The sequence below is a fragment of the Equus caballus genome, chromosome 2, assembly GCF_041296265.1.
Source record: "Equus caballus isolate H_3958 breed thoroughbred chromosome 2, TB-T2T, whole genome shotgun sequence".
Classification (NCBI taxonomy): domain Eukaryota; kingdom Metazoa; phylum Chordata; class Mammalia; order Perissodactyla; family Equidae; genus Equus; species Equus caballus.
The window spans coordinates 23,551,495-23,568,613 of NC_091685.1; the positions used below are offsets into that span (position 1 = coordinate 23,551,495).

At 43.1% G+C, this 17,119-nt stretch overlaps 1 protein-coding gene across 4 annotated transcripts in view; it reads left to right on the forward strand.

Moving 5' to 3' along the window:
* The window catches only part of CSMD2 (CUB and Sushi multiple domains 2), a 592,855-nt gene extending 586,475 nt beyond the window's left edge, over positions 1–6,380 (forward strand). For 3 of the 4 annotated variants that reach the window (XM_023633833.2, XM_023633839.2, XM_023633859.2), the window contains 3 exons: positions 161–299; positions 498–713; positions 3,936–6,380. In XM_023633833.2, the coding sequence (XP_023489601.1) occupies positions 161–299; positions 498–657 (299 nt within the window). In that variant the 3' untranslated portion in view covers positions 658–713; positions 3,936–6,380. Of the gene's footprint in view, positions 1–160; positions 300–497; positions 714–3,935 lie in introns of those variants that run through there. The other variant, XM_023633867.2, reaches the window with a different exon arrangement.
* The last annotated feature ends 10,739 nt before the right edge of the window (positions 6,381–17,119 follow it).

Here is a 17,119-nt window from a genome sequence, read left to right on the forward strand (position 1 = left end):
GGCCGGGCTCCGGGCACCCAGGCTCCCCCCCAGCCGAGGTGGGGGGGAACATCCCGAGCCCCCGCCACGCTTCCCCCTGGTGTGCGGCGGGGCGGGGGGATGCTGGGTGACCCCAGACGGCGGCCCTTTGCCCTGAGGTTTATGCTTTGGGACTTTGCAGACCTCAGGTTGCTGGAGTCGGACCCCGAGTCCATCGGCCGCCACTTTGCTTCCAACAGCAGCTCCGTGGCAGCCGCCATCCTGGTGCCTTTCATCGCCCTCATCATCGCAGGCTTCGTGCTCTATCTCTACAAGCACAGGTAGAGTGAAGGGACGAGGCCCGGGCCGGAGGGTGACCAGGCCCTGTCCCCGACCCCGACCCCGCCAGAGCCCTCCTGGCTCGGGAGAGCCGTCACTCCTGAGAGGAAAGCAGAGCCTCCCGCTGCCCCCACGCCCCCCTTAGATCCCTGAGTCTGCGTCTCTCTTGATGTCTCGGTCACTCTCTCTCTCCTTCCCAGGAGAAGACCCAAAGTTCCCTTCAATGGCTATGCGGGCCACGAGAACACAAATGTTCGGGCCACGTTTGAGAACCCGATGTACGACCGCAACATCCAGCCCACAGACATCATGGCCACCGAGGCGGAGTTCACAGTCAGCACCGTGTGTACAGCGGTATAGCCACCAGGCCTGGCTGCCACCGCCTCCGCCACTGAGAGCCCCGCCTCCGGCAGCCGGTGAGAGGGGGCGTGCGAGGCGGCCGGTCCCTCTGCAGGCGCGGAGGCACCCCTCCAGACACGCCCAGTAAGAGGACTGTGCTCTGAGCACTGCTGCGTGCCAGGCACTCAGCTAGGCCCTTCCCTCCACCTGGGAGGTGGGTGCTGTGGTTCTCCCCTTTACATATGGGAAAGCTGAGATGCAGAAGAAGGAATTAACTTGACCAAGATCACACAGCTAATAAGTAGCAGGGTCAGAATCCAGTCCCAGGAGGGCCGCTCCAGAGACTATGCTCTTAGCCACGGGGATCAGCAAAATATCCAGGCAGAGTGTATTAGTCAGGGCTCCTCAGAGAGAGAGAGAGAGAGATGTGCACACAGACAGAGCAAGAAGGAGAGATGTTTGTCTTAAAGAATTGGCTCACACAGTGGAGCGGCTGCAAGTCTGAAGTCCACAGGGCGGGCCTGCAGGCCGGAACTTCCGTCAGGAACTGATGTCGTAATCTCGAGTCCAAAGGCAGTGTGGAGGCAGAATTCCTTCCTCTTCAGGGGGTCTAGGTCTTTTCTCTTAAGGCCTTCCACTGATAGGGTGAGGCCCACCCACATTATAGAGGGTAATCTCCTTTATTCAAAGTCTACTGATTTAAACGTTAATCACATCTAAAAACTTCCTTCACAGTAACATCGAGGCTGCTGTTTGACCAAACAACAGGGCACCAGACCTGAGGCAGGTTGACATATAAAATTAACTGTCACCTGGAACCTATTAGGTAGACTGACACAATCCCTGGTATTGGACAAGAGAGTAAGGCCACCCCCATTATGTGGACAGAGGGGCAGAAGCACACACAGAGGCTCACAAGTGCACACTATGCACTCTCTCACACATGCACACATGTGCACTCACATACACACACACCCACGCACATCTGACAGGCCTGCCGCAGAGGAACTGACAAATCTAGAAGGCATTGTCTCCTCCTTGCCATGTCCTCCCTCAACGATACCACCTTCCCCTGGGAGCCGGGGACCTGCAGCAATTGCCCCAACAGGAGGTCCAAGATGCACCCCCTCGGAGACCTGTGTCTCCTCCTGCAGATCCCACTGGCTGGGGACAGACAGGTGCTCTCTCTTGGGTGCCTCCTCCCACCTTAAAGAGGGCAGCCAGGCCCAGAGGGCTGTGGGGAGAAGAGTCACAGCCCCTAGGGAGGTGGGAATTCCCACAGGGCCAGGGAAAACCCGTCAAGTGGGTAATCAGCCAAACCCTAAAGCTACTGCCAGCTCTGCCTTCCCACGCTCCCACCTATAGCAGTGCATGGGATGGGTATTCCTGCCAGACACGTGTGCAGCTCATGGGGGAACAGGCTGTGTGAGCGAGGATGCGAGGGTTGGGCTGACGGGAATTGGGGGGACAATACCTGCTGAGGGACAAGGAGAGTAATTATAAAAGTCTGTCCGGCCCCTGACACGCGTCGCTCCCTTTCGTCCTCACAAGCACCCCAGGAGGACTTCCGCAGCTTCAGCCCGAGTCCCACCCCTGCAGCGAGCTAGTGACGCAGACTGAAAAGTCCCTGGCCTTGAAACTCTGCTGCACCGCCCTCCTTGTCCCCTCCCTCTTTGGGGCCACTTTGTTCTTCTAGATCATTTCTCTTGCTTAAGTCTAAGCTTGAAATTGTAGGTATTAAGATAATTTATACATAAAGAGATAAAAGTTATTTTCAGGCTATATGAAGGCAACTGCTGAGTACAATTAAGTTATTGAGAGTTTCCTCATCCTTTTACATCTTTCCAAAACAAGTATTTAAAGGAAGAGGCGAAATTATTCCAGTGGGGTCATTTTAACATGCCAAAACTAGTTCTGAGGTTTCCTCTTTCTGCTCCATCTTTACATTTTCTTACCTTTCTTCTCCTCAGAACTCTTACAAATAGAGAGCAGAAAAGAAAAGTAACACCCTCTCTGATGATGTAAATCAGGCCTTGCAGGTGCTCAGCCAGGACTCTGAACTTGGAGTGGCACAGTTATTGAACAGCATAGGAAAGAAACAAGAACGCCCGTGACCTGCACAGCCCCCCGCCCCCGCTCCGAGCCTCGGGCTCCCCTGGCTCCCAGGTGCCTGTGTGCACGATGTTTCACTCTGGGTCATCCGGGGTTGGTGGCTCCAAGTCTTGGCAGCCCTCAGCGTTGCCCCCACCAGCATCCGGGGCCTCAGAACGTTCTGCTTGGCCCACAGCTCTCCAGTAGGGCCCCTCTGCCCACTTCCAGCCTACCCAGGCTGGAGCAGAGAGAGAGACTTGCTCAGGGAGGGGATGTCTAAAAACCACCCTGAACAGACACACGTACGCTTAAAATGAGTGACGAGGCGGTCCATTCAAACGAAGCCTAATGAGAACAGCTGAAATTAAAATAAGAACCCCACACGGGGAAGTCATGGAGGCCTGTGGGGTCAGTGAGTCAGGGGGCAAGGGGATAAGCTGTGTTGTGACTTCCATGGACCCCTCCCTCCATTTAAAAGAAAAAAAATTTAGATCCAGCCCTGATGGCCTAGGGGTTAAAGTTCAGCGTGCTCCACTTCAGTGGCCCGGGTTCAATTCCCGGGCAGGGACCACACCACTCATCTGTCAGTAGCCATGCTGTGGCAGTGGCTCACATGGAAGAACTAGAAGGACTTACAGCTAGAATCTACAGCCATGTACTGGAGCTTCGGGGAGGAAAAAGAAAAAAGAGGAAGATCGGCAACAGATGTCAGCTCAGGGTGAATCTTTCCCAGCAAAAAAACTTAAATATGATACTTTAAAATTGTATTATTATAAAGATGAATATAATCTAGGCCAGATTCATTATTGTATGTCCATTATTAGAATATTCATTTTTTTCCTTCTGATTGTGAAAGAAACAAAAATCAAAACATTTTCCTGGGCCCCTGAAAATATAGTGGCCTCTAGGCACGGGGTCTCCTCGCCTCATGGCTAAGTCGGCCCTGCCAGGGAAAAAGATGATATTGGGAAAATGTGTGTTCTGCTGTGTGTAGGTAGGGGGACCTACACCCCACCCTCAGTTTGAGAAGATTAAAAACCAAAGATAAAGATCAAAGCAACTAATTTTCTTTACTTCTTTTCCCTTTATTCCTTCTTTGCTTTGCCTTTTTTCTCGTGCACCTTCTGGTCCGTCTGTCCCCGTCCCGTGTCCCCCCCGCCTCTCTTGCTTTACAAACCCCACCCCCGGTGTGATCTGTCTGTGCCCAGTTCTCCAGGGGACAGGAAGTAACCTCCCCTGAACACAGTGCCCAGTGCCCATCTTCGTCTGTCTCTCCGCCCGTGTCTGCTACTGCTGGCACTTGGGCCCCCGCCCTGCCGCCATCTGCACCCGCCACCCTGGAGAGGACTCCCACTACGCCTGCACCTCGGGCTGTCAAGGAGGAGGGGCCGCAGACGGAGGAAGGAAGGAAGCTTGCGGATTTAAAATAGCAAAGCATCCCGTGGCTGTGCGCGTGTGTGTATGGGCCTGAGCACACACAAACACACACCCCCTCCTTCATTTGAGTCCTATGAAAGAGAAGCTTAAAAAAGAGAATTCTGTGTGAACGGTGCCCCGTGCCCTGCTCCCCACAAACACAGAGAAGCGGTAAAGACGATGAGACGCGATCTGCATTGAAACCAACACGCCCGCCCCCCCCGGGTGCAGGGATGGTGTATGTGTTAGCCGGATGCATCCCATGGTCAGGGCACAGAGCCCAGCCACCTGCAATGGACAGTCCCATCCGCAGAATGACAGCAAGGATTACCCCAAGGGCAGAAAACCTTCTTAAGAAATAGTTTGAAAATCCATTACTTTGTTTTTTCCAACATAATTTTATTGCATTCTCAACCCAGTGAATTAAGTCATTCTGGGTCCCAGGCAGTACTGGAAAAGAAGGATGAATCGGGGAAGGTAAGGACAGGGGTCTGGCCAGGAGCCCAAGGTCAAGCCTGGCTATCAACTGACAAGAGAAAAGAGACAAGTCTGTGGCCCAGACAGAGACCAAGTCTGTAGGCATCGGGGAGGTGCTAGAAGGGACAGGAAAGGAAACCCACTCCAGTGTCCAAAAAATAATAGCTACTGTATCTTGAGTTTCTTCTCTGTGCCTGACACTTTGTGTGTAATTTCTAGACCTTGCAACAACCCAAAACACAGGAATATTGTTCTCATTTTATAGATGAGAAAACAGAAGAAAAGGTGAAGAGTCATAAGTCACATAGCAAGTATGGGGTCAGGATGCAAACCCGATGAGTCTGGCTCCAGAGTTCACTACACCAGCTGCCAGAAACTCAAGTCTAAAGGGGACCACTGACAGGGTCAAGGAGGTGAATCTCTACAGTACAGCTGTGGCCAGGGCTGGTGGGCCTGGCAGGGGACCCATGTGTCCTCTCTGGGGTCTATTCTCTCCACTTGGGAAGCCTGAGGGCAAGGACTCAGTACCCCAGGCCTCCAGGAGCTGGTGCTGGCCCCAAGGCTCCCAGCAGCCCCTCGCCATAGCAGACAAAGGACCTGGGGGCTCCTGAATCAAAAGAAGGGAGTAAATGAAAGTCTCTCAGCTCCTTGCAACTGGGTTTGATTTATTTTGAGTTTCCTTGTGCTTGGGTCATTAATGAATTCCATACAAGGATTGTTGGGACGTTAACAGTTTAGGAATCAAGAGCTTAGGAATCAAAAACTCGGACATCTAAAGCCACTTTCTCTGTCCTCAGGAAGGTCCCCACAGGCTTAAGCACCCGTGCACGTGTGACATGCTGGCCTCAGATGTTCCCATCACATATCGAAATAACCAGGAGGAAATGAGGGAGTGGCGTGGCAGGGACACCTGGTTCTTAGGCAAATTCTGGGTTGGAACAATTAAAAGATCTAATGTGAAGAAGCGCTACAGTAAAGTGAGAAGTGCCCGTTTCCAGCAGATGCGACTGGGACTGGCAACGACAGGAGCCCGCATCCGTTCTGGGTCACAGCATCCCTGGGCTTGGCGGGAGAGGACCAATCCAGACAAACACACTCACACACTCCTCTCTTTCTTTCCCTGGAAACAAATGTAGGAAGTTCTTTGGCTGCTCCTTTCTCCCTTCATCCACTCCTCTCAAACCAACCAGTGGGCTCCCCGTCCAGCCTCCGCCCCCTCGTGAAGTCCTAGGAGATTCCCAAGGAGCACATGCTGGTGGGGCGGCCAGCACTCTGCTGTGCATTACCCTTTCCCCTCTCTGGCACTTTCCACCTCCAGAGGCTCATAAGGGACCAGGGCAGGTTCGGCCCTTCACCCACCATTCACACCATATACCCACCACCATCCCATGAGGAAAAAAAAAAGTAAAACAAAAACAAAAAAAAAATCTTTTGTACAGAGATATATTTTTATTATACAAAGTTTGTACAGTACCAAAAAAGAAAGAAAAAAAGGTGTAAATTTTTTTTCATTATTGTAGGTAAACAGTAGTGGAAGCCTTTTTTGTAAATGTAATAAAATGTATAAATATGGTTTTCAGAAAACATCAAGTGCTGTAAATATGTAATCTACACACCTCCTTGGCTTGTCTGCAGTATATACATTTAATTTATCTGTCTCTGTATATGAGGCTTCCCCCTGGGGTCTGCATTATGGTACTTTCCTGAATTTGAAAGCAATTTTAAATTTTTTGAATTCAAATAAAATATAAATTTTTGCATTGGTTTTCTTACACTTTTATGGCCTTTTTCATGGCTAAGGGCAAGTGTTTGTTGGAGAAGGGGAGGAAAGACATATTTTGGGCTAAAAGCCAAGAGTTTTCTGAAATGTGGAAATCTCTTTCTTAAACTTATTTATATCGCCTCTGCTATGTGTGAGGAATTCCCAGCAAAAATGATAGTGGATACACTATACACAAAAAAATTAACTCAAAATGGGTCAAATACCTAAACATAAGACCTAAAATTATAAAACCTTTACAAGAAAACAAAGGAGGAAAGCTTCGTGACATTAAATTTAGCAATGATTTCTTGGATATGACACCAAAAGTACAGGCAAAATAAGAAAAAATAGGTAAGTCAAAATTTAAAACTTCTGTGCATCAAAGGACACAATCAAAAGAGTGAAAAGGCAACCTATGGAATGGGAGAAAATATTTGCATATCATACATATGATAAGGGATTACTATCCAGAATATGTAAAGAATTCCTGCAACTCAACAACAAAAAAACAAATAACCCAATTTAAAAATGGGGAAATGATTTGAACAGGCATTTCTCCAAAGAAATACACAAATGACTAATGAGCACATAAAAAGATGCTCCACATCCCGAATCATTAGGGAAATGCAAATCAAAACCCCAGTGAGATACCACCTCACACCCATTAGGATGCTACTATCAAAACACAGAAAATAACAAGTATTGGTGAGCATTTAGAGAAATTGGAACACTTGTGCACTGTTCATGGAAATTAAAATGGTGTAGCCATTATGGAAAACAGTGTGGAGGTTCACAAAAAAATTAAAAATAGAATTACTATATGATTCAGCAATGCCACTTCTTGTTCTATATCCAAAAGAATTGAAAGCAGGGTGGCAAAGAGGTATTTGTACCCTCGTGTTCATTGCAGTGTTATTCACCATAGCCTAGAGATGGAAGCAGCCCAAATGTCAAGTGACGGATGCATAAACCGTATGTGGTATAAACATGCAATGGATTATTATTCAGCCTTAAAAAGGAAGGAAATTCTGACACATGCCACAACATGGATGAACCTTGAGGGTTTTATGCCAAGTGAAATAAACCAATCACAACAGGACAAATACTGCGTGATTCTACTTATCTGAGGTCTCTAGAGCAGTCAAACTCGTAGAAACAGAAAGTAGAATGGGGATTGCCAGGGGCTGGCAGGAGGGCGAAACGGAAGCTGTTGTTTAATGGGTACAGAGTTTCAGCTTTACAAGATGAAATAGTTCTGGGGGTTGTTTGCACAATAATATGAATATATTTAACACTACTGAACTTCAGTTAAGGTGGCAAATTTGATGTTATGTGTATTTTACCACAATTCAAAAATGTTCTTTACTTATAGTGGAGCCCAGGTCAGCTCAGGACAGGAACCTGGGAACAAAGGAGCCGCTCGCCTTCCGGGATGGGGTTTGGCCTGGACTGAGGAGGCCAGGATCTAAGGGTTGCAGTCTAAAGGGCAGGTGGCTTAGGGAGCAGAAACTCTATAGTAGAGAAAGGCCAAATCAGGGAGGATCACCCAGGTACGACATCCACTAAAGGAGAGGTGAGAAAAAAAGGAAGACTGGCAAGAACGAAGAATCTCTTTCTCTAAATACATATATATACACACATATATTTTTTTATTTATATATATACACATTCTCATTTATATATGTATATATATACACACACACACATACACACACACATATATATATAAGGAATCATTATTTTATGTGGAAAATTCATCCAGACTACCTTCAGGTTTCCGACTCTCACTACCCTTGACTTTTGCACTGCACCTTGGCTCCCATTGTCCCCCGATCATCTCAATAACCTGATTTTCATGAACTTTCCCAGTTTCCAAACAGGCATTTCATGTGCGATATAATGTCTTGTATTTATCTCCTGACCACAAGGAAGTAGCTGGCTAGACCCAGCCCTCCCATAAGGGCCCTCAGGCAGCTTGGCTGGGATTCAGGCCAGTAATCAGACTGTCATAAAAACACAGGCTCCTGCTGGATTAGGAGTCGGGAGAACAAGACAGCAAACACTGTCTAAGTTCAGAAGGTAAGGTCTCCCAGCCTATAAACACTTTACAAGAAAATGGCAGGCAATTTCTGGAACGCTCCTTTAAAATGGGGAAACACCTCCAAAAGTCATGCTAGGACAAGCTTTCGTGAGCCTCGGGGCAGAGATAGAGGGGGCAGGCCCAAACTACAATGCCTGTGAGACAAGCTACACCAACCCCGTAAGATCAACTTACACCAAAAGAAGAGCATGGCCTTGAACTAAGAAATCAAATAAGCAACCAAAACCACTCCGTCCCTCACTCCATTGGAGTCACCTGCTATTGCTGGTCTGGGAAAATCCTGTATGTTTATCTTGTCATGGACAGAAAAGGCCGCTCAACATGTCTACAACATTGCTATAAGAATAAAACAGAAAATAAGTAGTAAAACATTTTAGCTAATGAAAACATGTCCTCCAAAAATAAACAAAAGAGAAGAATACTTAAAAAGCATATCAACATTAATTACATATAATTAAACAAACAATTGCCAATATTAAAGTGGAACATAAATCAGAAGTTCAAAAACTCGGAATGCAAATGGACATACAACAGAAAGAAGTGAAATGAGAGCTTACCAAAAAAGCATAAATCTTAGAAGTTAAGACCAAACTGCAAAGTGTCCAAGGGACAAGAGATACACAAAGAAAGTAAATAAAGGGCATATAGGAAGAAAAATAAAACGTCTAAGAAAACAAAAGTCAAATCAAGAGGTGAAAAGGATAGGAAAGTGAGATATAGCAGACAGGCAAAGATAACACAATTTATGTGCAATAGGAGTCCCTAAGAAGCAAACCTAAATAAGTGGAACAGAATTGGTATCTAAAATTAGACTCTAAGAAAGCTTTCTAGAACGAAAAGAAAAACTTAACCTCTATATTGAAAGGTCCACTGTGTTCCTGGGAAATTAGCCTGGAATGGCCAACTCTGAGACATATCCCAGGAAAACCATAGGATTTTTAAAGAAAAAGAAAACATTCGCAGAGCTCCAGGTTTAAAAAAGTCAGTTGCAAGGAAAGAAAATCAGCTCGTCATCAGATTTCTTAACAGCAACACTCAAAGAAAAAGAGAAGTGGGGCCATGTTTTCGACAAACTGAAGGAGAAAAAGTACAAGCCTGGGATTATAGATGCAGTGATTTTTAAGCATCAAGACTATAAAAACATAATATTAAATATTCAAGAACTCAGGACTGTTTTACTCAGGAGCCCTTCCTGAAAAATCTCCTACTGATGAGAGGATGAGTTTCATCCAACCAGGTGATAACTGGGGACCTTTAGCAAAAGCCTGGTGTTGAGAATTGATTATATTGAAATCTAAAATGAAGAAGGAGACAAAGATGGAAGAACAGTAGGTAAATGTCATCTGTCTGACAAAGGGGAAATAACACAATTTTTTAATGGAAAGAGAAGGGAGAGGAAAGAGGAAAGTAAAATGAGCCCATTGATTGCCACATAGTTAATAGGGCAGAGTCAAAAGATTATATAAAGCAGGGTTTCTCAAACTTGGCGCTATTGACATTTTGGGCTGGATGCTTTTTTGTTGTAGAGCTGGCTGTCCTGTATGTTACAGGATGTTTAGCAGCATCCCCGGCCTCTACCCACTAGATGCCAGTAGCATTCTTACCCCAGTAGTGACAACCAAAAATGTTTCCAGACATTGCCAAGTGTCCTCTGGGGAGCAAAACCAACACTCACGTGCACACACCCTCCCCCTGACCCATTGAGAACCACTGATATAAAGCCAACAAAATAGAAGGACATAAGTCGAGAAAAAGAGGACTAAGGACATTACATGAGTATTTTAATATAAAGGAAATCACTAGAATAAAAATACAAATTTTGCTAAATATGAATACATATTTTTTTTAAGTACCCAAAATACCACATTGTGAAAGAACCAGTAAATACAACAAATACACAAAGTAAACACAACATAATATGACAGATCTGAAAGCAAGCATAGCCATTATATCATTAAATGTAATTAGGTTTAATTCACCCATTAAAAGAAAAGGATTTTCAGATGCAAATAAAATTCAACTCTGTGCTGTAACAAGAGGCATACCTGAAACAAAGTTATTCAAAACAGCTACACTCAAAAGGATGGGGATGTCTTCTGCATGGCCCAAGATGTTTCTGCATTCTGGAAACTGGGCCTTTAGGAGGGGAGGGGAGGGAAGGAAGGAGCTGTCATACCCACACTTTGGGGCCACACATAGGCATTCTGGGGCTCTGGAGCCAAGTGCACATACCATTAGCTGACGCACGGCGTGGAGCTAAAGCAAAGAAACTTAGCTATTGTGAATAATGCCTCAATGCACTTAGGGGTGCATACAGCTTTTCAAATTAGTGTTTTCATGTTCTTTGGATAAATACCCAGAAGTGCCACTTGCAACAACATGGATGGATCTTGAGGGTATTATGGTAAGCGGAGTAAGTCAGACAGAGAAAGACAAATACCACACCATTTCACTCATATGTGGAAGATAAAAAAAACAAACACATAGATAAGAAGAGCAGATTGGTGGTTCCCAGAGGGGATGGGGGTGGGGGAAGGGTGAAAGGGATAAAGGGTCACATATGCATGGTGATGGACAGAAACTAGATCTTTGATGGTGAACACGACACAGTCTGTACAGAAGCCGAAATATAATGACGTACACCTGAAATTTACACAGTGTTATAAATCAATGTGACCTCAACAAAAATTAAAAAATAAAGGTAAAATAAAGGTAAAGAAACTCAGTAGTTACAGTTGCCATTGTTAGTTTTTCAATAACAATGAAGAGAAAATCATAAATAACAACAACAAAGGAACAGCAGGCATACACAAACAAGAAATCAGAGATCAGCATCCTGGTATCAGACAAGTCAGAATTCAGGCCCAAAGACAGTAAACAAGACAGAGAAGGACACTGTAACACTAACGGACAGAATTCACTGCTCACCAAAGAAGCAGCAGCCCCTTTTATAAAGCAGAAACTAGGAGATGCGAAGAGAAATAGAGGACACCAATAACAGGAGCTGTAGCTCACCATTCTCAGTCCATGACAGGTCAAGGTAACAAACACAGTGAGGCCATAGAAGAGCTAAACAAAATCATCATAAGGAAGTTTTATGAGTATGTGTCAAATTTGCAACCCAATCTTAGGGAATATACTTCCTCTTGAAGCAGACACGACACAATCATGCAAATATCCCTTATATGTGAAGAACTCTTAAAAACTGAGGGAAAAAAAGAGACAAGAAGTACCGTAAGCAAATAGCCCAAGACTATGAAAACAAAGATATGTAAAGACTCTTAAATATACGAAAAGCTGCTCAGTTTCATCCTTTGGAGATATCATTTCTCACCTGTTAGATTGGGAAAACTCCAAAAGCCAGAAGATGCTCTCTGTTGGCAAAGATTGGAGGGAGACTGACACTCAGACACTGCTGGCCCAACGCTTGTGGAAGAGAATTTGACAACACGTGACAAAATCTCATAATTATTTATCCTTGGACCCAGGGATCCCACTTGTAGGAATTTTTCTGAAGATATACCTCCTCCAATATGAAATAACATATGCTCAAGCTTACTCACATCAGCATTATTTATAAAAGCAAACAAAGACTAGAAGTGACCTCAGTGTATATCAGTAGGAGACTTGCATAAACCAGGGTCCATGCGTGCAATGAAATATTATACAGCTGTTAAAAACAATGAGGAAGCTCTCCAAGAACTCCAAGAACAGGATGATTCTCAAGATTAAATACTGTATGAGAAAGACTAGGTGCAGAAGAGTGTATATTATGGTACTTTGTATAATAAAGAAAGGGACTCAGTTTACAAACTGAAGGCAAAATGGACCAAATACACCTTCTTATGAAGTTGGAATGATCACAGGAGAGGAACTATTTCAAACGATTTTTAAGATACAGTAATTTGACAGTATGTCCCTAGCAGGACAGAGGTAAAGACAAAGAGAACTGCAAAAAATTAACTGTTTTCAGAAATCATATTGATGACGATAGTGTTGGTATTTTATTTTAATACTGTTTTGTGTATTATGGGGAAAAGCATGTCAATAATTTTGTTAGTGTCATTGGGAACTGAGATTTTTCTCAGGGGAGAAAGGAGATTCATGTGTTAGATAGATAAAGTTAAGTAAAACTCTTTAGTCCTGAATTTGAATTAGAAATATCATCATGATCACGTGATGGTTTTTATCTTTAAAATACATGTATGTATGTATGTACTTATGTGTGTATTTCCTCTCTCTATCTACTGAAAATACCTTGAAACAGTGAAAAATCCAGTTGTACTGAGCACTCTTAACCCCCAGATTGTGGTTTCTAAATGTTGTTTTTCCAAAAAAAAAAAGGAACCACGGCTCTTTGGAGAAATGGCTGATTCCAGGTCTGGGGCAGGAAATGTATAAAACAAACGTGGAGCCTCTTGTCACCCCCGAAAAAAAGAAAGCTCCCACAGACTACTCATATCATGTCAAGGGAACTAAAGAGCCGACTTCAAAAGGCTGGCCAAAAACTGGACAAATATAGGACAATTTGAGCATCGATGATAATAATAATAATAAAGGCAATGGAAGGAAACAGGGTAAATATGTTTGAATCCATGAGTTCATAACAACAGTTTTTCAAAAACTCATTGGTCGCCTGTGAAAATTGCTAAGGAACCAGCTCATTACTTTAATAACCGTAACTATAAGGGGGAAGAGCAAGCAGGCATCCGCTTTTCTTGGATGAAATGTGTTTTGGAGGAACCACATAGTTAAGGAGGGGAAGTTTCTCTCTAGAGAAGGATTCTAGCCAGTAAATGAAGAACAGAAGTCAATATCACCATTTTGAAACCCTATTAAAATAAATCCCAGCAATGATCTTCGAGGCCTGCTAATATCACAAAAAAGAGAGGCAGCCAGACATTCTGCGCCCCCCACGGAAGCACACCACGCCACCCAGGAAATATTCTTGGGGAAAAAGAAGTCAAATATGGATCTGATCAAAACTCTAGATCTAAATACCAGTTTATAGATAATACAGATGACAGAGAAACAACTTCAGTGGCATCAAAGGGATGCAACTGACAATAGACAGACTCTGGAAAACTCTTAAGCAAAAATGACCTACTCCTAAATCTAGTTGAAGTGTGTGACCTTTTCTGAATCCTGATTCAAAGAAATTGTTCTCAAATTTTGTAGACAATCCATGAAATGTGGACACTAACTGGATACTTTTATTATATTAATGAATAATTTTTAACATCTAGGTGTGGTAAGGGTATTGTGGATATGTTTATTGGTAGAGGCACCATTATCTTTTGGAGAAATATACTGAAATATTGGTAGATGAAATGATATGATATTTGGGATTTGCTTCCAAGTAATCTTTGGAGAGAGGGAGTGACAATATACATAAAACAAGAATAGACACGAGTTGATAATTATGGAAGCTGGATATTCATTATACTCTTGACTTTTGTATATGTCTAACACTTTCCCATAATAAAAAGTCTTTTTAAAGAAAGAAGGAGGGGCCTGCCCCGTGGCCAAGTGGTTATGTTCGTGCGCTCTGCTTCAGTGGCCCAGAGTTTCCCTGGTTCGGATCCTGAGCGTAAACATGGTACCACTCGTCAAGCCATGCTGAGGCAGGGTCCCACATGCCACAACTAGAAGGACCCACAACTAAAAGGGCACAACTATGTACCAGGGGACTTTGGGAGAAAAAGGAAAAATAAAATCTTTAAAATATCCTAGAAAAAAAAAAGAAAGAAGGAAAGGCAAATAATAGTTTATATACCATATTTGCTTTTCTTGCCAAAAAATGCAGGAAGGATTAACCATCATTACCTACAGGGGACGGGTAGGAATGAGGTGAAAGGATAGAAATGGGAGCAGAAATCTTAAGTACATTTCTCTTTATGGAGTTTTTAACTTTTATGCCAAGTAAATTTACATATTCAAATATTCAAAAATTAAAAGATTTTTTTAAACCCTTAAATTGAATACAAACAGCAACAAATGACCTAAAAGTTTCTCAAATTGATAACACAGCCACAGAGAGAAAATACCTGGTATTTTAAGTCACTGTTGAACACAAAACTCCGACTTAGTGATATCTATTCTAAGGAGAAGGACTGCAAAGAAATCTTAACCTTACTTAGTTTATTGTTAATAGTAATATTGGTCTTTTAGTTTTGAAACAATTTTATGTATATGATAAAGCAAATAATATGATAATGTTAATTAGCACCAAGATGTTATCCGTAAAAAAGCTATAAGTATTCTCTAAAATAGGTTAATAAAAATCAAATGATTTGAAATTTGAATTAGAAATATTAACATGAATTCATGAAATTTAGAATATGTGCATATTTCCTAACTCTGTCCATTGAAAGCGTCCAGAAGCAATGACACCCCAGGGGCAGCAGTGAGTACACTAAACACCCAGCTCTTGGTTTCTTTTCTTTTTTTGGCTATGGAAATATGACCCAAGATAACTTTATTTTTCTTCTTTTACCTCTTTTATTGAGATATAATTAACATCGTACCATGTATTAGTTTCAGGTGTGCAGCATAATGATTCAATATTTGTGTATATTGTGAAATGACCATCATAATGTCTAGTTAACATCCATCACCATACACAGTTACAAATATTTTTTCCTTGTGGTGAGAACTTTTAAGGTCTACTCTCTTAGCAACTTTCAAATATACAATAGAGTATTATTAACTATAGTCACCACACGGTACATGACATCCCCAGGATTTATTTTAAACTGGAAGGCAGCTCTTGGTTTCTAAATACCATTCTTCACTAAAAGGGACCAGGGCTCCTCCTGGGACGTCTTGTTATGACAGGAAGCAGGGAAGCACTCAAAGACTGTGGATGGAGTATTAGATGATATCAGCATCAACCCCCTAAATTAACTGTTAGGCACTTTCAAATAAAGTTTCAAAAACCAGCCCCACACTATTTTATGGAGGAATTTCGCCAAACTTTCAAAGAATATATAATCCCTACCTTATACAAATTATTCCAGAGAGCTGAAAAAGAAGATAACTCCCCCAAACCAAAAAATATGAAAAATTCAAGAAATCCCCAAAATTAAAAACCAAATGGAATAGATGAAACTAATAATATATAAAACTGGTAACTAATTATTTTAAATTATTTGTGACACAGTACCCGGTCTATACATTCTCTAAGAACAAAACGAAGGGGCGGGGTGGACATCAGGAGCCTGCCAAGGACTCTAGACCACCTCTGGTTCTTGCTTTTATTTCAAAGAAATGTATATAATTTGAAATTTCGTGTTAAATTAACACTGAGCATTATATAAAAAATCACAAAGGAACACCATAAAAATCTATAATTCCAGCACCCTGAGATTACCATGGTAACATTCTGCTTTCTCCTTTCAGAGTGCCTTTGTGCTCGCACACGCTTTTGTAATATTACTCTTGTCAGCTAACAACTTATTGTGGGCATTTTTACATGCAGTGGTGTATCTGTATTTTTTTTTTTCACATTTTAAATGGCTGCTTAGTTTTTTGGTGCCTGCTGATACTATAATTTGTATTGCCTTCCCCTTTATTGGATGTTTCGATTATAAAATGTGTTGTCATCTTATTACTGCCATGAACAACCTCATAGAATTATTGTTGGATATTGTTTAGGACCTAATTGACCGTGAATTTATCATGGTACCAATCTTTCTGATAATATTTTTTTTTCCAGCAAAAGTCAATAGCATGAACACAGGTATTAGAGAGGTTGCATTATTGGATTCTTAAATGATTGAGATTACACCAGGCATATGTAAGAAAAGATAGAAGAAATGCAAGGATATTGGTAAAAATGGTTGGAATTCTGAACTATGGCCCTAAGCTGGAGAGGAAGGGACATGAAGACAGGAGGGATGTGATGGATAAAAGAAAGGTCCTTAGGTGTATTTCTCTCAGCTGCAAGGAAGAGGAAACACAGCTCAAACTAAATTAGCAAGAGAACGCGTTGGCTCAGATCACAAAATCCCACAGCTGGTGGGCACTGCCTTAGCCAGTCTCTCCTGCCCCATTTCTCCAGGATTCCCTCGGCTGTGCTCTGTGTGTGGCTGTGGCTCCAGGCAGGCTGCTTTCAAGCTGGTAAAATTCAGAAGCTAACTTTCCAGTCCCACCCCCCCAACCTGCAATTTCATCTCATTGGCACAAATTGGGTCATCCATTTCTGATTATCCAGTCCCTGCCACCATGACAATGTCACCACTGAGCAGCTGACTGTGTTCCTAGATGGAGAATGGGATTACCTTTGGACAAAGCAGGCCCATGTCTGGAACTGGGGACAGCCCTGAGGAGTGTGGGTTTCATGGGAGGAAGTAGTTACCTGAACAAAAATTGCCAGCCTCTTAGGAAGGGCGAAGCAACCAGCAGTGTCCAGACACTAAGAAATAAACATATTATAACAGCCTGGGACAAGTGTTATGAGGAAAAATGGGGTAGGAGTCAGGCACTGCCTTTTTTGTGACTTTTAAACTGAGACCTGAAAGATGAGCAGGCTTTAGCCAGGTGATAAATGCAGGGAAGAGCAATCTAAGTGGGAACTGCATGTGCGAAGGTTGGGAAGGGCTCACCTGTTGGAGGAACTGAAAGGAGGCCAAAAT